The 23612-nt window shown below is 34.7% G+C and overlaps 1 protein-coding gene across 1 annotated transcript in view; it reads left to right on the top strand.

Moving 5' to 3' along the window:
* Positions 1–23612, top strand: part of SHOC1 (shortage in chiasmata 1) — a 63015-nt gene that overhangs the window by 16778 nt on the left and 22625 nt on the right. Inside the window, exons 5-12 of the mRNA XM_032866349.1 lie at positions 49–233; positions 7784–7946; positions 8151–8247; positions 9846–9996; positions 10672–10782; positions 12008–12116; positions 17495–17589; positions 18310–18552. Of these exons, the coding sequence (XP_032722240.1) occupies positions 49–233; positions 7784–7946; positions 8151–8247; positions 9846–9996; positions 10672–10782; positions 12008–12116; positions 17495–17589; positions 18310–18552 (1154 nt within the window). The remainder of the gene's footprint in view (positions 1–48; positions 234–7783; positions 7947–8150; positions 8248–9845; positions 9997–10671; positions 10783–12007; positions 12117–17494; positions 17590–18309; positions 18553–23612) is intronic.

Below are 23612 nucleotides of genomic sequence, written 5' to 3'. Positions count from 1 at the left end.
GTTTTAAAATAGGACATACATAAAATCAATAATTTTATAATGTCATAGAAAAACAATTACAGGAATGGTGACTCAGATTGACTATGAGTTTGAGGAAGTTGTTCCAAGTTCAAACCCAAACTCCCAAACTGAAGTAGAGGAAGCCAGTTTATATACCCATAAGGACTACACTGAAGTCTTTACACTTGTCAGCGGTTTAGAAAAATGTCCAGGACTTCAAACACAGAATGAAGGTAAAACATTTATTATTTCTATTGTTATAAAACATTTCTTACTAACATGCAGATTTTCATTTTTGTGTTTTTCTGTTTATTGTACTTTTAATTTTTCTATTTTATTAAAGGTATCCACCTGCAAAATTATAACTCTATGCTTTGCCACATTAGGGAAATACTTTCTCTTTTATATTAGTCCCTTTTCTGTGAATTTGGTTGTTTGGGGGGTCTTATGTGTGTTGGGCATCAAAATAGCGTCAGGGATTTGATCATAGTGTGCCCACACCATATTACCATAACCAGACCTGATGACAGAGCAATTTGGTATAACATTAAAACAGTAGATTACTAAATGATGCTGTATTTTATTTTCAAAATATGCTCAAGATTTTGAATCTCATCTGATTGACATGAAACCATAGTTCAAAGTAGAGATGGAGTCGCTGTAGTATTAGATCAGGAAATTCACCTCATTTTTACAAATTTACCATAATTAATAATTAAAGTACATTTTATCCAAGCTGTATTCCAAATTTTCATCCCTACTAGAGGGTGCTGAATCCTTCCAATTGTATAAAAACTTGCTGAGAACTACCTTTCTTGTATGTAGAATAGCCTGTTCCCTTTTAAAATAAAGTTTAAGGGGCGCCTGGGTGGCTCAGTGGGTTAAGCCGCTGCCTTCAGCTCAGGTCATGATCTCAGGGTCCTGGGCTCCCTGGGCTCCCTGCTCAGCGGGGGGCCTGCTTCCCTCTCTCTCTCTCTCTGACTGCCTCCTCTGCCTACTTGTAATCTCTCTGTCAAATAAATAAATAAAATCTGTTAAAAAAAAATAAAATAAAGTTTAAGATATACTATATCTTGAGCTACAATAATCTAATAGATGTAGAATATATAATAATTTGGTTCTTAAACGGCTATTTTTATGTAATTCCATAAATTGTGTTTAAATTTTTAGTGTTGGCAGATAGGTGTGTGATGATACAGAGTTAGATCCCTCTCAGTTTGAAATGAGAGTGAGAGATTGCGTTAAAGAATAAACTTGAACAGTACCTGGAGGGCTCAGTTGGTTAAGCATCTGACTCGATTTCAGATCAGGTCATGATCTTAGGATTGAGATGGAGCCCCAGGTCTGGCTCTGCACTCAGTGGGGAGTCTGCTTCTCTCCCTCTTCCTCCCCCTCTGCCCCTCCCCCTGCTCACTCATGCACACATTCTCTTTCTCTCTAAAAATAAAATCTTTAAGAAAAAATAAAGACTAAACTTGAGAACATGTTGTATTAGGAATAATCTGAATTTGATCATAGTCCAAATGAAAATTTGATCATAGTCCAAATCCACTCAACGATTTGGAAGATTTGATTGTAGTCCAAATCTACTTTTAAAATGTGGTACAATTTGAAGACAGTTGCTAAAAATTTTATAGTTTTCAATTTCCTTCTTTAATTTTTTTAACTTACTCTTCTAATTTCTTATAAAAATGTTTGTGGGGATCAACTAATATATTTGTACATGTAATAAGATAGTTTATAAAAAATAAAAGATATCCAAACATAGCTATTATTAATGTGGAAAACTGCAAGCTGTTATTGGTAAACTTTATAATATCTATCATCAACCAGAGTCAGAAGCTTCCTTAACTACTATTCATTGAATGAGAATATACTTGGGTTTCTGAAATACATATAAATTGTCCGTATCCTGTATTGCCTGAGGGGTCCTCCGTCATTAAACATCATTCTATAAATTTAGGTTTGCAATTTCATTTATTGTCTTTGCAGCTATATTGATTGCTGTCAGATTTATAGATACTTTGGTCTCAGTGTCTAAATCCAAAGGAATGCATTACATTTTGAAATTCAATTGATACTGTAAATTTTCTGTCTTAACAGAAATTTAGTCAATTGCTAAATTATAACTTAATTTAAAAACCTATATTTCTTTAAGACATAAAAGCAGTGAGGGACACCTGGGTGGCTCAGTGGGTTAAGCCTCTGCTTTCGGCTCAGGTCATGATCTCAGGGTCCTGGGATTGAGTCCTGCATCGGGCTCTCTGCTCGGTAGGGAGCCTGCTTCCCCTTCTCTCTCTCTGCCTGCCTCTCTGCCTACTTGTGATTTCAGTCTGTCAAATAAATAAATAAAATCTTAAAAAAAAAAAAAAAGACATAAAAGCAGTGAGTAATTTTCTTTTATTGTGGGGCATCTGGGTGGCTCAGTTGGTTGAGTGTCTGCCTTTAGCTCAGGTTATGATCTTGTAGTCCTGGGATTGAACCCCATATCAGGCTCCCTGCTCAGTGGGGACTCTGCTGCTGCTTCTCCCTCTGCTCCTCCCCCAGTGCTTATGCTCTCTCTTTTGCTCACTCACTCTCAAATAAATTAATCAAATATTTTATTGTTTATTGGTTTGTTGATATGTACTAATATTTCTACAACATTATTTATTTTAATAAATGTAATTATTTTATGAATATCCATTCAGATGTCCAAGGAATATATAAGCAAATGCAAATGTAGCTTTATTTTTTATTTTTAATTTAATTTTTATTATTTTTTAAAGATTTATTTATTTATTTCAGAGAGAGAGAGGAGAGGGGCAGAGAGAGTCTTAAGCAGACTCTGTGCTAAGCACAGAACCCGTCGCAAGGCTCGATCTCACCACCCTGAGATTATGAAATGAGCTGAAATGAGTTGGATGTTTAACTGATTGCACCACCCAGGCATCCCTTTATTTTTAATTTAGAAAAAAATTGTACATGCAGACAGTTTAGAGTATCAAATAGTTACTCAAAATTTATAATAAAAAGTAACAGTCCTCTGACTTCAACTACCCATATTTTTTCCTTTTTTAAAATATATTTAAGATGTGCAATGTGGTGGCTTAACACATGTATATATTGTAAAAGATTTCCATCATTGAATTAACACATACATCACTTCACATATTTACCTTCTTTTTTTCTTTTTCTTTTTGGTAAGAACACTTAAGTTCTATTTTCTTAGCAAATTTCAGTTATACACTGCAGTGGTATCAACTGTAATTACCATTTTATACATCAGATCCTCATACTTTATTTACCTTATAACTGGAGGTTTGTACTGTTTTACCAGACTCTCCCTATTCCTCACAGCCCAGCCTCAGTCTCTGGCAACCACCATTCTACTCTGTTTACATTGGTTCCACTTGTTTTTTTTTGTTTTGTTTTGTTTTGTTTTGTTTTGTTTTTTAAAGATTCCACGTAGAGGCACCTGGGTAGCTCAGTGGGTTAAGCCTCTGCCTTCAGCTCAGGTCATGATCCCAGGGTCCTGGGATTAAGTCCTGCATTGGGCTCTCTGCTCAGCAGGGAGCCTGCTTCCACCTCTCTCTCTGCCCACTTGTGATCTATGCCTGTCAAATAAATAAATAAGCAATAAAAATAAAAAATAAAGATTCCACTAACAAGTAATACCATGTAGTATTTGTTGTTCTCTGCCTGGTTTATTTCACTTAGCAAAATGTCCTCCATGTTCACCCATATTGCAAATGGCAGGATTTCCTTCTTTTTTAAGGTTGAACAATATTTTCTTGTGTCTGTGTGTATAAAACCTATTTTCCTTAAAACACATTTTTTTAATCCATTTATCTGTGGACAGACACTTACATGGTTTCCACACCTTGGCTGTTGTGAGTACTGCTGCAGTGGGAGTACAGATATCTCTTTAAGACAGTGATTTTGTTGACCATCTGTTTCTTCCTTCACAACATTTACATCTTTTGTGTGTGTGTATTATTGTGCTTACTAGGACCTACAGTACATTGTTTAATAGAAGCAGTGATGTTGTCATCCTTGTCTTGTTCTTGACACTAAAAGAAATACTTTAAAATTTCATCATTAAAAATGATGTAGGAGCACCTGGGTGGTTCAGTGGGTTAAAGCCTCTGCCTTCGGCTCACTCAGGTCATGATCCCAGGGTCCTGGGATCGAGCCCCGCATCGGGCTCCCTGCATGGCGGGGAGTCTGCCTCCCTTCCTCTCTCTCTGCCTGTCTCTCTGCCTACTTGTGATCTCTGTCAAATAAATAAATAAAATCTTTAAAAAAAAAAAAGATGTAAATATCATTTCAGTGGTGAATCATTTACAATGTTTATTTCAGTTTCAGTGGTTAAATGTTGGAAGAATTTATTGGGTTGAGGAAGCTCTTTCTGTTCGGAGTTTACTAAGAGTTTCTGATCATGAATGAGGACTGAATTTTATTAATGTTTTCCACATCTATTATGATATCTACATCCTAAATATGTAGAATGTCCCTTTATTAAAAACTTCCAAGCCTATAATCTAAACATAAATCATTTTGCTATTGGGATCATATTGTGTCTGCATTATATTATTTTTAAATGTTAATATTATCTTGGGAACATCTCACCATACAGTTATCTTCAAAAGGATGGCTTTTAGTGACTGCAGTTTTATGTATGTATCATTCATTCCCAATTTGAGAACACTAATGTTGTTTTTAATTTCAAGTATGGACATAAATGTATGCTTCCATTTCCACTTCTTTCCATAGAGTAAATTCATGGAAATGGAATTATTTGATATAAGTATTTCTTTTAGCTATACGTCCACAAGCATGATATGAGAATATCCTGTTCATACCAGCCTTATCATCATCGGATATATTACTACTGATATTGTATTAATACATTTTAACCAATGTGATGGACAAAAATTATGTTTTTACTTAGACTTTAAAAATTATTCATGTTTGGTATGCTTGGGTAGCTCAGTTGGTTGAGCATCCTACTCTTGATTTTGGCATGGCTCATGATCTCAAGGTCATGGGACCAAGTCCTGAATGGGGCTCCATGCTGGGTAAGGGAGTCTGTAAAAGATTCTCTCCCTCTCCCTCTCTCTCCCTCTCTGCCCTCCCCACCTCCTTGCACTTGTGTGCCCTTGCACACACTCTTTGTCTCTAAGTAATAAATAAAACTTATAAAAAATCATTCATGTTTACTGGCCATTTGCAACTTTTTATATTGTGAAGTGATTCTTTTATGTATTTTTCTATTCCTATATTTTATCTGTGTATGTCAAAGAGATATTTAATACATCTTTAAAACTAACCAGTCCCATCAGCGTTTCCCTTTAAGGTTTCTTTCATTGCTTTTATACTTAGAAAATTCTTCCTTAAATCAGATGAATATTTATTCATATTTTCTTTAAGGTTTTCCTTAAGATTTTGGTATATGTTTAAAAGTAAGGGTTAAAAGTATTTTTTTCCAAATGTTTTGGCAGTCATCTCAGTATCACTTATGGAATAGTCTTTCCTCTCTCTACTGATTGGAAAAACCACTTAGAAAATATGCTAAATCCTTGCCCACATTAGAGTGTGTCTGGATTTTTTATTTTGTTCTATTGATTTGTATATTATTGTATCATACAGTTCTATTTAATATGTAATTATAACATTATTAATAGTCTCTTCTCTTTTTGTTGTTATTTTTTCCTAGACTCACATTCTTATTCTTCTAGATTTACTTTCAGTAAATCAGTTTTTCAAGTTCCAAAACAGATCTCTTGAGAAATTGAAAAGTCATTGTGTTTTTTCACTTTTTTTTTTTAACCATAGTCTTATAGCCAGGAAATGGTTTATCTTGCCTTTTATTCAACTTTTTAAGTGGTTCTCATTAAAATTTTGTGGTTTCCTGCATATACTCTCTGTACATTTTATTATGTTGATTCCTTGATGTTTGTATACTTGTTACCATTATGAATGAATTTTCCATTAATTTGGGGTTTTTTTATGTATGCCTGAAAACCAGAGATTTTACAGTTCTTTCTTATCAGACACCTGGTGAACTCCTTTTTTTGTTTTCATTTAGTTAGCTTGGGTTTTCTAGGTAGACAGAGCAATCTTCCGCCAAGTAGACCTCTATTTTCTGTTTCTTTTCATAGTTAACTAGCTAAAATTTTGCTTCTTTGTGACAATTTAACACTTCTTTACAATAAAGGAAAACCGTCTCCTCATATTTGTGTTGGTAATAGAAGAGCTGTAATAAAGTAAGAACACCAGGAAATGTATAACCTTAAGAATATAAGGAAGTAGCACCCTTCTAAAACAACTTTTGTGTAATGACAAAAAACATTGGTTGTGGTGTGATGCTGCCCTCAAGCGGATCTGTCAAAAATGGGTGGTTGGAAAACAAGATCTCATAACTGATAGATGTTTCTTTTCTTGGACTTGCAGAAATACTAGGATGAGCCTGTACGAATGGAAGATGGAGAGAGGGATATAAGTAAATGCTGTTTGGGTTTTTACTATTAACAGGACTTCATTAATACTTTCAGAGTGGATGTGCAAATGAACCATCTTTAATTATCTCACCTAAGCCCTGTTTAGATATGGAATTGATTTGCTTGTTCTCTTTGGTATATAAAAGAACTATGCCAAATTTGTCATGGGAAGCTCTTAGCTACAAAATTATCAGGAACTTAGCAGGTTCAGATAAGTAATCTCTTAAGAGGCTTGTTAATGGAACAATTTCTCTTTTGGCATTTCAAGGCAGCACTAGGCAAAGGGGTGTTTCGTGGTTGCTTGTTTAACACCACATATTTACTAAACATATGCATTCCAATGATTGGTCACTGGAGACATCATTCCAAGCTATTCCTCTTTCATGTTATTCTAAATTTACCTAACTGAAAGGTCACTACCCAGAACAAGAAATTGTTGCTCTCTCTTCAATGTAGCTTTTGCTTTGGTGAGTCTGGATTTCTGAACATTGCTTCATCTGAACTTATATTTTCCTTTTCTTCTTTCCACTCAGGAGCTTATTAAAGAATGGGAGCAGGTTTTATGATCCCGTCCTTGGCTCAGAAACTGTTAAAGCACTGACACAGTTGGCTAAGATTTTAAAGTAACCTGAATATAGTAGGTTGGGGATAGGAGAAATTTATTCCAGCAATTAACTGTTAGCAGTAGTGTTTCCTAATATATAAAATGTATCACACTTCTCAAGTAGATATTTTGCCATGTAACCTTCATTGTAATCAATTTTACAGTGAAAATTTTATTTCTATTTTACAATAGAAAGTTTTTTTTTTTGTCATTGCAATGATAGAGTCCAAATTGATCTCATTTATAGGTTTTGTAGACCATCTCTTCCCCTACATCTCAGATCCTCTAGGGATGAACTAGAGACTTTAAGAGGTAAAATGATGCAGAGAAAAGACTAGGTTCCACAAAAGTCAAATGCTTTTATTTCTTTACGACTTTGCTTAGGCTACCCCTGACTGTTTTCAAGCATAAGGCTGCAAGATATTTTCCTCCATTGATTAAACTAATCTTCGTTTAAAAGAAAATGAACATTACAACTCTTTCAGGATATTTGGTTACTAGTCAGTGTACTAAGTAATAACTAAAATTTATTGAGCTTTTAGCTATATGCTAATCCTATGCTGTATGCTTTATATGCACAATACAATGAAGAACTAAAAAATTAAAGTGTGTGTGAATGTCTGACTGCAGTTACTATCTAGATCCCTTTGTATAACTTATAGATTTTTTTCTTATTCCTTTACATTTCTTTTTTCAGATTTGTTTATTGATGAAGAAATAATTTTTTTAAATAACTTGACGACCTATAAAAGTCAGCTACCAACTTTGCATACTTTGTTGAGTAGGCTAAAACTATTTTTGGTAAAGGACCCCATTTTAGATTTCAAAGGACAGATCTTCACAGAAGCTAATTTCTTCAGGTATTTAATTGATGTAAATGTTTTTAAAGGAGAAAATATTCTTTGTATGCTCATAAGTCTAGACATTATCAATAATAAATTATCATTGCTTTACATCGATTCTAGTTTTAATCATTGTATTAAATTATTATTTAATTTGATTGGCTACATTTGGTATGAACCTTGCTTTTAGTTAAACACTAATTTTTTGTTGTTGTTGTTAAGGGAATGTTCCTCTTTTCAAGAAGATTTGAAAGGTCTAGTGAAAGAAGATTTTTACATGGATAAAGAGAACTTTTGTCAGGAAAAGCTAGAAGATACAGTAGGTTTACATAAAACTGTAATACTTTCTTAAAGTAATATTTTTATAAAAGTTAGTAAAGCACACTTTTATAATTTTAGTAATATACATTGACCATCTACTAATGTCAAGTTAAAAAAGATTTGGTAATGGGTTAAATATATCAATAATGAAGTCAAATTTACTTTAAGATAGTGGTTCTAAACCTTGTCTACATTGGTATTACTTGGAGAGTTTTAATAAAATACTGAAGCCTGGGTCCTACTCAGATGTATTCTGATTGAACTGGTCTGTTGTGCAGCCCAGGTATAGTGAATTTAAAAATGTCTCTTAATGATATTAATAAATCTACCTCGTGTAGGACATTAAGTGGTCATATTCTAGTTTAAAAATTGGAAACCAGAGCTAAAAATGTTGATTTTGATCTGTGAGGTATACACAAAATAGGACTTACACTATGTAAGAAAAGGGATCTCATTGAGGTAGTAAGAGTAAAGATGTTCTGAGACTTCATTTTAGGTGCTGCCAGTGGTTAATAAAGAACGTAGCATCTTTGCATATTAAAGATCAAATGTCTCAAAGGCAACCCCTCTTTTTTAGTGTACAGTTCCAAAGCACACAAAATTGTTATTGTGATATTAATATGTAAAGAATTTTAGCAGTTGAGAGTGCAAATAACTTTTTGCAATTTAACAAACTCGAAAACCTAGGCCCACATAGAATAGATGCATTTACAGAGTTACTTTAAACATTTTTTTTTGAGACAACTGAAAATATTGTGAATGTGAAAATATTTCACATTTGGGGTTTTTCTTAAAACATTCAAAGGAGATAGATATAGCTGTAGATACAGATATAGATATCTTAGGCATTTAAAGAGTCTCCTTACAGTTAAAAACTTTAACACACATGGTAAAAAAACAAAAATCACACACACGGTGACAATATTAATTCACTTATTATCCCCTTTTCCCTCGTCCCCCTCTCCCTCACCCATTAGTTCTGAGAATTGTGCACATAGAATCTAGTTCTTTAGGAATGAAAGAGAAACATATTTAATGGAGTGTAGTGAAGATCCATTTCATTTCATCTACCCTTTTTATTTCTCCCCATTCACCATCTCTCATCTACTGCAGTGATTATTTTTAATTCAGAAGTTTAAAAATTTGTTATTAGCCCAAAAGAAGATATTTCTGCATGCAGGATACTGTACATCACAAGTATAATCAGTGGCCATAAAGGATGTTACTCAGAACATTGCTTGTAATCTATTTTTTGGCTTCTATACCTTTTTTTTTAAAAGATTTTATTTATTTATTTGACAGACAGAGATCACGAGTAGGCAGAGAGGCAGGCAGAGAAAGGGGGAAAGCAGGCTCCCCACTGAGCAGAGAGCCCGAAGCAGGGCTCGATCCCAGGACCCTGAGATCATGACCTGAGCAGAAGGCAGAGGCTTTAACCCACTGAGCCACCCAGGCGCAGTTTTCATAACATTAAAAATTTTGAATGTTTAATTTAAAATTTGATACAACAATTCAACAAATTACATATGTTTATGAGTCTAGAAATATTTATCTGGAAAACCTCCCTAAAAGCCTTTTTTACTTATACTATTTCAGCCATCAAGTTTGCCTGAGTGTGAATTCTTAATACCTACAAGCCTCAAACAAGAAGTTGATATTCTATCACTCTCCGAACTGAAGGAATCCTTAAACTTAGTGCCAGAAATAATAAATTATGCAGATGAAAATGAAAAGCTTTTCAAAATAGGTGAGAACAAATTTAAAAATCTATTGCCTATGAAATCCACTTAATAATGTTTGTTATGAAAATATATTGATTAAACTATTTTCTGAACCTCCAGATTTTTAAGAACTGCTCTTTAGCTTACATGGTGAAATCTCAGAATTATTGTTGGTGAGACTCTTTTCTCATTGTCTTTCTCTTTATATCTTAACATATATATATGTATATATAAGTTAACTTACATAACTACAGACTTAAAATGTCTCTGAAATTAACCAATTCAAGTTAATTACATAAATAAAGCTAAATCACATATGACTTTACTAATTTTTTTAAGTTGTTTTCTTATAAACAGTGACAAAGCACTAACAACTTCTATGCTGACTTTCATTAGATGTGCAGAAACTTAGAGTAGGGTGTTGATTCATGGAGTCAGATGACTGGGAGAATCATAACCTAAAATATAAATGCTTCCCAGTTAGACTTAGTAAATATTGTTGAATTCTTTCTAATGACAATTTAACCCCAAGTATTTAACTACCCTTTTATAAATTCCAGTTGAAATCATCAAAAATAATAATATTAGGGAGAAGTGAAGGGAGATTTATGATATCCATTGAAAACAGGGGAACGGACAACATTCCAAAGAAAACTGTTACAGAAGTACTTATGCTGATAGTAGACTTTCTTATTTTTCAGATCTTACTACTAAGCATGGAATTGACATTGAGGATATAAAATGCAGCTCCACAGAGATTTTGGCCATTCAAAACCATTTGAATGGTTTTGAACCAGAGTATAGTGAACCAGGTAGAAATTTTGGATAGATCATTGAGTTTATCAGCAGTTACCTATATCTGATGTGAAAGTACAGTATAGTCACATGTGAGGTCTACTGTGAGACAGTTTTCATGTTTAAAATTTGATTATTGCAATCCAGCTTGTCATTTTTTTTTCTTATCTGTCTATTTACATTTGTTACTGTCATTAACTCATCCTTCTGGCATCGAAACTGAATAATGTACAGAGAGTTACAAAGATTGAGGAAGAGGAATGGAAGGAATAGCATTAATATTAAAATCAGAAATCTGATGATATTATAGTTCAGTAAATAAAATTTTATATTTAATTTCAGTATTAGTAATCTTGTTGACTCTTGTTATACTTCTGTAAATTTAACTTTTTAATCACCCAAAGCAATCCTATCATTAATGTTACTATTATTATCATACCAGATTTGGACTCTGAATCATCTTTTGTTCCACTTTAATGCCAACTTGTATTGCTTCTTAACATGTTGATGATACTATTATTTAGTTACATGTATTTTATTTATTATTTATTTATTTATTTATTTTAGTGGGGGTGGGGGAAGGTAGGCAGAGAGAGAGAGAGAGAGAGAGATTGAGAATCTTACAGGTTCCAATGCCCAGTGTGTGGCCTGATCTCACAACCCTGAGATCATGACCTGAGCCAAAATCAAGAGTCTGACGCTTAACCGACTGAGCCAGCCAGGTGCTCCTTTAGTTACATTTATAATTGAATCATATTAATCATCTCTTTGGAAGTTTTTTGCTCTATGAAAGTGATAGAAACACACTGACTACTTATGAATAAATCAATTTCAGTTTCTCAAGGCCACCCTATGTATGAACATAGTAGGTTCATTTAGTATGAACATAAAAATAGTACTGGCTCCTAAGTACATAACAAGTTGTCAGAATTGAAAACATTAATAAACATAAAACTCGTAGAATTTATCTCATATAGTGAACAATAAAGTTTAGTTGTTAATATATTTTTTTAAAAGCACCACTGCCACTGTTGAGATAGCATGTGATACATGTGTAATTCCTTATGATGGAAATTTAAAACTGTTATTTTGTATTTTAAGTAACCCAAGTGTCTTTTTATTGAAAATTTTTGTTGTAGCAGAATGATCAACATAATAGTTGCTTACAAAAAGTTCTAAACTATACTTAATTTTATGCCATGTTTATGTAATTAATTGTTTTTTAAACTTTTTGTATTCTAGTAGAGTTAGAAATGCCACTAACTCATCTACATCTAACAAACCAACATTCTTCCATGACTTCATTATGTACAGGACTTCAGACATTTCCATTTTCTCCTATTTGTAAAATGTAAGTAAAGATTATAGCTAGAACTCAAATTGCAATTCAGAATAAGATTTTATTTAAAGATTTTATTTATTTATTTATTTGACAGAGATCACAAGTAGGCAGAGAGGCAGGCAGAGAGAGAGGGGTAAGGAGGCTCCCTGCTGAGCAGAGAGACCAATGTGGGGCTCGATCCCAGGACCCTGAGATCATGACCTGAGCCGAAGGCAGAGGCTTAACCCACTGAGCCACCCAGGCGCCCCCAGAATATCCAGTCCTTAAACAAATCCCTTCATATTAAGGTAATTTACAAGATACCTCTGTGAAAAAAATGTAAGAGAGGACAGTATCTATAGTAAGCAAATAGAATATATGAATATATATGTACATTTTAAAATTTCTTGATACTATTTTTTAAATTTAAATTCCATTAATTAACATACCACATATTATTAGTTTCAGAGATAGAGGTCAGTGATTCATCAGTCTTATATAATATACAGTGCTTATTACATCATGTGCCCTCCTTAATGTTCAGCGCCCAGCCATCCCATTACTTCATGCCCTGCCCCTCCAGCAACGCTCAGTTTGTTTCCAGATTGAAAGTTTCTTATGGTTTGTCTGTCTCTCTGATTTCATCTTGTTTTATTTTTCCCTCCCTTCCCCTATGTCCCTCTGTTTTGTTTTTTAAATTCCACATCGGAGTAAAATCATATGATAATTGTCTTTGTCTGACTGACTTATTTCATTTAGAATAATGCCCTCTAGTTCCATCCATGTCATTGCAAATAAGATTTCAATTTTTTGATGGCTGAGTAGTATTCTATTGTATATATATACCACATCTTCTTTGTCTGTTCATCTGTCAATGGACATCTGGGCTCTTTCCATAGTTTGGCTATTGTGGAAATTGCTGCTTTAAATATGGGTGCAGGTGCCCCTTCAGATCACTACAGTTGTATCTTTAGGGTAAATACCCAGTAGTGCAATTGCTGGGTTGTAGGGTAGCTCTATTTTCATCTTTTTGAGGAACCTCCATACTGTTTTCCAGAGTGGCTGTACCAGCTTGCATTCCTACCAACAGTGTAGGAGGGTTCCCCTTTCTCCACATCCTTGCCAACATCTGTTGTTGTTTTCGCCATTCTAACCAGTGTGAGGTGGTATCTCGTTATGGTTTTGATTTGTATTTCCTTGATGCTGAGTAATGTTGAACATTTTTTCATGTGTCTGTGGCCATTTGTACATCCTTGATTTTGTATTTAGAGAATATCTTTAGAAAGACACACAAGAATCAGGTAGCTTCGGTTGTGTCTGGAAGGGACCTGGGTAACCTGGCAATATGGGAGCTAGTAAGTGAAAGACCTTTTTATATTTTATATTCTTTTATATTTTTAGTATTTTGAATGTGAACATATTACCATTAAAAATAGACAAGTTGAAAGATTGTAAAGATTCTGGCACTAGAACAGTTTGCTTAGGACATTGCCATTGGATACCTGCCAGTGGTACTGCCTCTATTGGCACTCACTGCTACGAAAGATAGTGTAGTGTATATTCATTTGCTCAGGCTGCCTTAACAAATACCAGAGACAATGGCCTAAACACCCAGTCTATGGTAAATAAATTTATTTATTTTTTTAAAGATTTTATTTATTTATTTGACAGACAGAGATCACAAGTAGGCAGAGAGGCAGACAGAGAGAGAGGAGGAAGCAGGCTCCCTGCTGAGCAGAGAGCCTGATGTGGGACTCGATCCCAGGACCCTAAGATCATGACCTGAGCTGAAGGCAGAGGCTTAACCCACTGAGCCACCTAGGCGCCCCTGGTAAATAAATTTAAATTTATTTATTCACAGTCTGGAGGCTAGAAGTCTAAGATTAAGATATTAGCAGGGTTGGATTCATCATGAGATGTCTTTTCTTGGCTTCATCTTAGGTAGCTGTCTTCCACCTTTTTCTTTTTTCTTTTTTTTTTAAGATTTTATTGATTTATTTATTTGAGCTTTTATTTATTTTCTTTTTCCTTTTTAAGATTTTATTTATTTATTTGAGAGAGAGACAGTGAGAGAGAGCATGAGAGAGGAGAAGGTCAGAGGGAGAAGCAGACTCCCCATGGAGCTGGGAGCCCAATCTGGGACTCAATCCTGGTACTATGGGATCATGACCTGAGCTGAAGGCAGCCACTTAACCAACTGAGCCACCCAGGCGTCAAACTCTCTGACCAGGAATAGCCAAGGATTACAGGGCAGTGTGGATAGGGATCAATAAATAGATTTGTCTATCAAATTACTTTCCTAGGAGTACTAGGGATCATATCCCATCTCTAACAGAAGGCATCCACTGACCTTGTTTACCTCTGTTGATGTGGTATTGGTTTTGGGAAACTAGACATGTAGAACCAAGTTCTGATCCACAAATCTGTTCAATACCCGATTGTTGCTGCACAGAATGGTGTATAATCTCAGAACTGACATTTCAGGGCTGGATCATTGTATTCTAGTTTGAGCCAAAATTGTATAGCTTAATGGCCCAGCATATTTGCCCTCCAGTGGAGTCTGAGATAGCTTGGTTTGCTAACTTCTACCATGTGGCATACATGTAACTTAATGTGTTCTAAGTTAGATTAGTCTGCTGTCTTGGAATTGACACTCTATTCCCCTGCTTTTACACCAGTTACAAAACTAGGAGCATAACCAGTATAGCCTCTTTCTTTCCCACTGTAGTCCTGAAACTAAATGAGTCCGAAAATAATACATTTCAGGAAAATTATAGGAAAGTCTACAAGTCTCTAATGAAGTGTTCCCAGAATGAATGCTGTGGGAGCTGAGTACTGAGTTTTTAGTTTTTAGCTGTGATCTGTCAAAGGAGAATTCTGTTGTGTAATTGGGAGCAACTGAAACAACTCATCACTAGCTGCTCAGGTTTCTATTAATGATCTCAGGAAGGTATCACAGCACACAGTGGAGGAGCCTATTACTGAAGGCTCCAATTACCTTCATCTTCTGGCAAAGAATAGTATCATTTGGGGGTAAATCTGTGACATACAAAACTCTACCATGAACTGGAACTGCCCATATCAGAAATGAACTCTTAAAAAATCTCATGGAGGGGCGCCTGGGTGGCTCAGTGGGTTAAGCCGCTGCCTTCGGCTCAGGTCATGATCTCAGGGTCCTGGGATCGAGTCCCGCATTGGGCTCTCTGCTCAGCAGGGAGCCTGCTTCCCTCTCCCTCTCTCTCTCTTTGCCTGCCTCTCCATCTACTTGTGATCTCTCTCTGTCAAATAAATAAATAAAAAATCTTTAAAAAAAAAAAACTCATGGAACAAGTATAGAAACTACTTACACTTTGCTTAAATACTTTTAGTCCCTTTGCTGAGGTGCAGATGTTTATTCGCAGGACCCATACCATCTTTTTTTAGTGCTCTTTTACTCCACGTATCTGAATCCATGTGTTAAGGCAGATTGGCAATCAGAAGCAGAAACTAGAAGAAATTAGTACAATCTTGAATTTCAATCTAATATTAAAAGCACTTACTTAATTGCCATAAATTCCTGTTAATCACACAAGTTATATATCTACTTATTGTTGTAACTCAACTACATAGATGAAACTTAAGTCTCATCTATGTTTTATGATTTGCCTAAGTTAGAGCACAAAAGGATTTTTAAAATTAGCCAAAGGTTCTAGGCCAAAGTTGTTCTATTTGAAACAACTTAAAGAGGTCATCTCCTCACTGCTATTTTCATTAGCGAGAGGTAAATCACTTCCATTTGGCTTATGAATATACAAACTTTAAAATTCCTATTTTAAAAATGGATTTTCACCTCATCTGTGAATCTAAAAAAGAAAAAAGTGTTAAAAAAAATAGAAGGGAAAAATAATGTGTAATGTTACTGTACTCTTAATTTGCTTTTATGTCCCCAGTTACTTTTATTTCAGAACACAACATTTTGGCTGGAAATATATCCAGTTAATAAATATTTTGGGAGCTTACCACGTGTCAAACTCTCTTGCTAGACTTTATGGAGCTTAAAAGAAAAGTCTGTGTAGCACCAGACTTTATTTCCACACTGATTACTGAATTGTGAACATATTTTTATTTATAATGAAACAATATATCAAATTCAGACATATCTTCAGAAAGTTCCATTAAGAGTGGGAATATTTATTTACATTATGGCCTTCTGTTGGACTTGGCTTGCCTTCCTTTTGCTTTAAAGTAATTGTCTATAATCTGAGCTGTCTGTTTGTCAAAGAGATCTTGGTAAGGTTCAAGAATTATCTAGAATCTCAGTTTGTCACCTCATCCTAGATTTTGCATTATGTAAGTAAATTGGATAGCTTAGACATAAAACAGCTTTCTGCTGCCCAGGACTGTCAACTCAACTAGCAGTATAATTATATTATAATTAGAGTGCTCACATATGTCCCATATGAACAGAGAACCAGAATACAATCAATTCTTAACTTGGAGTGAGAGGTTTGGGAGCATAGATTAAGGGGTTTGTGGGTTAATGTTATCTTCCCTACCAAGGCTGGTACCTTCATAGCTACTGATAAGCTGTGATTTATACTAATTGTCATCCATCTTTCTTCCTTTCTCTTCCTAGTACTCCTAAACAGGTAAACAGACATACATCACTCATTCACACACCCGTCAAGATTAAAGGACCTGAACTAAACTTCCCCACTAAACTTTCACCTTCTCCCCCCACCCTCCACCAAAAAAAACACCTTTTACCATCCTGAGAAGGTAGAGCAGGCAGAACATTTTCATAGTTTCTGACCCTCAACTAGTAGAGGCTCCAGAATTTGTTTAGAATGGACTTGGGGACAACAATTTTGTAAAAAATTTGTGTTAAAACTACTTTTTTTGTATGGAAAGCACAGTAATTTTACTTAAATTATATTTTTAATTTGGGTGGCTTATAGGGGTAGTGCTGGCACACTTCATGGAAGGAAGTGCTAAAACCCTCCTAAGTCAGGCTCCTTTGTCTCCAAGTTTCATTGAGGGAGACAGAGGAGTTAAGGTAGGCAAGCAGGAGCAAATAAGAGCTAACAAATTGTCAAAACTTCCAAGGGGAGGAAAAGTAAGTATATGAAATTTGTTCTCTGAAAATCTCTATTTCAGTTTACACATTTATAGAGTAAGTTTTTTAGTTGCTTTTGTATGTAAAAAAATACTTAGAATAATAATTTTCTTAAAATAAAATTTTATTACATGATGATGAGCACTGGGTGTTATATGCAACTAATGGATCATTGAACACTATATCAAAAACTAATGATGTACTACTATATATTGGCTAATTGAATTTAAATCTAAAAAAGGAAAAATAAAATTTTATTATTAAAAAATGCTCAATATTATTAATATATTAGGCTCTAACTCTTCTTTTTCAGTAGTTTGCTTACTGCTGAAGAATCAGCTAACAAAAACCATATGATGTGGCAGTTAGAAAGCTGCAGAAGCTCACTGAAACCGTTTCTGCTTACAGGTAAAGATTAATTGATTTTGAATGCTAAACAAAAAGTAAAGGTGAGAAGATATAGTTAGTAGAATGTATTGTCAGCTTTATTTTTTTTTTAGTATTGTTACTGTCATTATTAAAAAAACACAGGTCCAAAATTAGGATTTCAAAATTTTTCATTTTAATTTTGGGTTGATGCGTATAGTGCAGATAATAATTTAAGTAGTTATGCTACTTCAGTTCCTCCATACATTATGTTTTGTTATTATTAGGTTAAAAGTAATGATGTGGAAAGCTCTGTGCCACAGTATCTAAGATGATAGTCATCATAAAATCTGATCAAATATATCTTCTAGTTTAGGTTCATTATAATAAAATAGAATTTCAAATTTAGTAAATCTTACTTTAATTCCTCAGAGTGTTATCAAATGTGTTAATTTAGTAATTACTAAAATGTTCAAACAAAATAATGGTACTATCTCCTAGTATGTGTTAGAATAATTTTAACTTTATGATATTTCCACGGATTAAAATAAATCCCTATGTGACTTCTATTGCTATAATATTCTGGACTTTTAGTATCTTGAAGACAAAATACTAGCTATATAACTCCAGGTTTCACTTTTTTTCCCCAGTGTGTGAAAATCTATTTCATAAGGAATTTTCAGTGTGGTTCTATTTATTGTGTTTTTCATCTCTTTTGCCCTATGAACTGTTTCTGTTTTCCGTTTGTTATTGTTTTTTAAGTGCCAAGAACTGAAGAGCCAAACAGTCAATATTCAGTTATGGATTTGAAAAAGATATTTTCTATTGAGGAAGAAAGCCTTGTAGTTAATCTTGTGAGCACAGAGTGGTGGGAAAAGGGACAACTGAATCTGAAAGAGGCAGAAATTTTGGAACATCCAAACATGTATTTGTGTCATGATAACTTATCATCTGATGTTACTAAAACGGAGATATTTTTGCCAACGAAAGTGCCTCAGTTAGAATGTAAGTACACAATAGTAAATATCCACTCTGTGAATTTTTCAGAATGAGAAAATGTTAGATGCTGGCTTTCCACTAGGTGATTGAGAAAATAAAACTAAATTCCAGCATTCAATATTAGTCCTGGCTCTGCCAGAATTTATCATTTTTTTTAAAAGATTTTATTTATTTATTTGTCAGAGAGAGAGAGAGTGAGCACAGGCAGACAGAGTAGCAGAGGGAGAAGCAGGCTCCCTGCGGAGCAAGGAGCCGGATGCGGGACTCGATCCCAAGATGCTGGGATCATGACCTCAGCCAAAGGCAGCCGCTTAACCAACTGAGCCACCCAGGTGTCCCAGAATTTATCATTTTGAGCTCCACTAAGCCCCATTCTTTTCCTTGAAAAAAATAAGGAAGTTTGACTTGCTCATCCTGAAGTCCTTTGTTGTCCTAAAATTGTATAGTCTGTTTTTAAATTTCTGGCCATTTTCAATTAATGTGACTTTGTTTCTTTTTATATTAATTAATTGCTAGTGCAGTGTGTATTTACATCAGACTAGACTCAAAGCAGGACAGTTATTTTTTGATCTGACAGGTAAACTCTGTGTGTTCAATAATATCTAGTAAACTTTCTTTAACAGTAGATAATCTTCCTTTGTTTCTAAAGAGTTTACTCAGTTAACATTTTTTAATTATATAGTTTAAGGTGGCAGAAATGTCTTTTAAGTATCTTTTGAGTTATTTTGGTTGTTATATATGCCATTGTAATAAATGGAACATAGTTAGTCTGAATTACACCTTTTTGTGTTTTTTTTGTTTTTTTGGGTTTTTTTGTTTTTTAAAGATTTTGTTTATTTATTTGATAGAGAGAGAGATCACACATAGGCCAAGAGGCAGGCAGAGAGAGATGGGGAAGCATGCTCCCCGCTGAGCAGAGAGCCCCATATGGAGCCCGATCCCAGGACCATGGGACCCTGGGACCATGACCTGAACCGAAGGCAGAGGCCCAACCCACTGAGCCACCCAGGTGCCCCTGAATTACACCTTTTTGAAGTATATATAGATTGTTTTTAAATCAGTTTGTGCAATAGCTTTAGAACTTAAAGAAGTTGGGAAAGTTCACTTTTAGCTTATTATAGAGTAAGTAATTATATTTAAAAATGCATTTTAGAAATTATTGTGTGTGTTGGGAGACTGCTCTAAGGAAATAGGAACTGGAGCAAGAATTGTTGTCACCAAGAGATGTTTCAAAGACAGAAGACGGAGGGCTTTGGTAGAAAGGAAAATAGACTATGTCAAGGAAATGTACACCATTCGATCTATCCTAAGGCATAGGTGGGTACTAAGGGTAGAAGAAGAATTTTTTTTTTAAGATTTATTTATTCATTTATTTGACAGACCGAGATCACAAGTAGGCAGAGAGGCAGGCAGAGACAGAGGAGGAAGCAGGCTCCCCGCCAAGCGGAGAGCCCGACATGGGGTTTGATCCCAGGACCCTGGGATCATGACCCCAGCCGAAGGCAGTGGCTTTAACCCACTGAGCCACCCAGGCACCCCTAGAAGAAGAATTTTAAAAGAGATTAAGTTAGATTGCTAGACAAAGAAAAGGGAGAGGAAGGTTTTATGGGGTCTTCAAATATCCAGAATAATGTATTAAATTTATAAGACTATGTATAGTCTTTATTATGAAATGTAACTATTTTGAGGTTAAAGTAAAACATGTAATTCACCTTGGCATCCAACAGAATTATGATGATAGTTTAATTATGAAGTTTAAAAAGCAATAACTGAAAAAAACAATAAAAATAAGTAAAAGACAAGAACTATATATCAGGTATATATCACTATATATGTCAGGATATGGGTGATTAATCAGAGAGAAGTAGAAGAAAATAATCAGAAAAGGGAAAAAATAAACAGTTCGTATTTGCCAGCTAAATATACCAGGATATCTCTGGAAAGTATCTCAGAGGTTGCAGATTGGTAGCCTCTGGTCCTAGTCAGCCCGGATATTATTGATCCATTTGGTGTTTTAATTAGTTACCAACATTTACAGTTTGGAGGGTTGCAGATAAATGGTCTGTATTTTGAAATTGTCTTTAAAAATTCCAAAAACCAGACCTATACTCTTATAAGGCAACAATTGGTTGGAACCAATAGCAGCTCACCACTTTAGACAGGCCACTAATAGCTCACCCACCTCCAGTTCACCATCATTCCCAGCACTCATAAATTGAGGCCAGGTGTTAGCGGAAGTTAGCGTTACTCTTGCACTTTTGTCTTACATTTAGTATAGTTAGGAGGAAAGTAGAATGTTTCTTAAACCAGTATCTCTGATAAAGGCCAAAACAAAAAAACTACAGACTACATTTGGAAGAAAAAATTCAAAATTTATCTTCCCAAAGATTATGATTTAAGCACTGGCCATATACTTCATCCATTTACATACTTTATTTATCCGACCCTATAGGTATTTAAGTTTTTCTCAAACATTTTAGGGTATACTTTACATATAATAAAATGCACCCATTCTAACTACAGTTTTATGCATTTTGACAAATGTGCATACCAATGAAACAACCCACCACAATTAAGATGTAGAATATTTCTTTTTTAACTTGTTTTTATTTAAATTCATTTAATTAACATATAATATACTCTTGGTTTCAGAGGTCCAGGTCTGTGATTCATCAGTCTTATATAATACCCAGTGCTCATTATATCACATGCCCTCCTTAATGTCCATCATCCAGTTACCCCATCCCTCCACCCTCTCCTGCCCCTGCAACCCTCAGTTTGTTTCCTATGATTAAGAATCTCTTATGGTTTGTCTTCCTCTCTCTGGTTCCTTTCTCTCTGGTTTCATCTTGTTTTATTTTTTCCCTCTCTTCCCCTATGATCTCTGTTTTGTTTCTTAAATTCCACATATCTGTAAGAATATATATATATATGTATATATATATATATATTTTTTTTTAAGATTTTATTTATTTGACAGAGAGACAGAGCAAGAGAGGGAACACAAGCAGTGGGAGTGGGAGAGGGAGAAGCAGACTCCCTGCTGAGCAGGGACTCGATCCCAGGACCCTGGGATCATGACCTGAGCAGAAGGCAGATACTTAACTGACAGAACCACCCAGGTGCCCCAGTGAAATCATATATTAATTGTCTTTCTCTGAATGACTTATTTCATTTAGCATAATAACCTCTAGTTCCATTCATGTCATTGCCAATGACAAGATTTCATTTTTTGATGGCTGTGCAATATTCCATTGTATATATATACCATATCTTCTTTATCTAAAGTTATAGAATATTTCTGTCACTGAAAAAGTTCCCTGTGCCCCTTTGTATTCTATAGTCATTACATTCCTCTCTTCTTCCAACCTTCACCCCTGACCCCAGGTCAGACCCACTGGTCTACTTTCTATCACTATGTGTTAGTTTTCCTTGTTCTAGAATTTTGTTTATAGAATCATATAGTAACTCTTTTGTGTCTGATTTCTTTCACTCAGCATAATACTTTTGAGATTCACTTATGATGTTATGTGTGCAACTAGTTCATTTCTTATTACTGAGGAATTTTTCATATGGATGTACCCCAGTTTGCTTATCAACTCTCCTGGATTTATTTCCCAGATTTTTATTATTAGGAAAAAAACTATAATATTCTTATAGAAGTCTTTTTGTGGTCATGTGTTATTATTTCTCTTGAGTGAATATCTATGAATACAATTACTGAGTCTTATGGTAAGTATATACTTAACTTCATAAGAAACTACTAAAGGGCCACCTGGGTGGCTCAGTCAGTTAAGTGTCTGCCTTCAGCTCAGGTCATGATCCCGGGGTCCTGGGATAAAGCCTGGCTCCCTGCTCAATGGGGAACCTGCTTCTCCCTTCTGGGAATGAGCTCTGAGAGCTCGTGCTCTCTCTTACTATCTCTGTCTCTCTCTTTCTCTCAAATAGATAAATAAAATCTTAAAAAAAAAAAAAGAAACTATTAAATTGTTTTCCAAAGTGGTTGCACTATTGTGCATTCACACAAAAGATAGTAATCTTTAATTTTAGCCATTCTAATGGGTGTGTTGTGGTATCTCATTGTGGTTTTAATTTGTATTTTCCTGATGACTAATGGTGATGAATATCATTTTACATGGTCATTGGCCATTTTATATCTTCCTTTAAAAAATATATTATAGGGGCACCTGGGTGGCTCAGTTGTTAAATATCTGCCTTCAGCTCAGTTCATGATCCCAGAGTCCTGGGATCAAGCCCCACATCAGGCTCTCTGCTTGGCAGGAAGCCTGCCTCTCCCTCTCCACTCCCCCTGCTTGTGTTCCCTCTCTTCCTCTGTCTCTCTCTGTCAAACAAATAAATAAAAACCTTAAAAAAAATAGCAATTTTTTTTTAATCCTATATTTTTTAATAAAGGAGCTCCTGGGTGGCGCAGTCTGTTAAGTGACTCTTGGTTTCAACTCAGGTCATGATCTCATGGGTGGTGACATCGAGCCCCAGGGAGCGGGCTCCATGCTTAGGAGGGAGTCTGCTTGAATATTCTCTCCTTCTGCCCCTCCCCCTACTTGCACATGCACACTCTCTCTCTAAAATACATAAACCTTTTATATATGTATATATATTTATATTTATATATATACACACATATATTTTGAATATATGTGTTGTTATTGAATATATTGAATTATATTTCAATAAAGCTAATATATATGTATGTATGTTATACACATATATTAATATAGTAATATATATTATATGTATATATAAATATATGTATATACATATATGTATATATAGTATATGTATATATACGTATATACACATATATATACACACATATATATTAGCTTTATTGAAATATAATTCACATACCATACAATTATCCATTAAAGTATGCCATTCAATGGTTTTAGTGTATTCACAGAGTTGTAATCATCACCACAATCAATTTTAGAACATTTTTCTCATCCCCCCAGAAGAAATCCTATACCCGTTAGCAGTCACTCCCCATTTTTCCCCATTTGCCCAGCTGTGGAACCACTAATCTATCTTCTATCTCTGTAGATTTG

This window comes from Lontra canadensis, unplaced genomic scaffold (genome assembly GCF_010015895.1).
Source record: "Lontra canadensis isolate GAN:19392208 unplaced genomic scaffold, GSC_riverotter_1.0 scaffold30, whole genome shotgun sequence".
Classification (NCBI taxonomy): Eukaryota; Metazoa; Chordata; class Mammalia; order Carnivora; family Mustelidae; genus Lontra; species Lontra canadensis.
The sequence above is the reverse complement of the archived record's forward strand: the minus strand, read 5'-3'. Positions and strand labels throughout refer to the sequence as shown.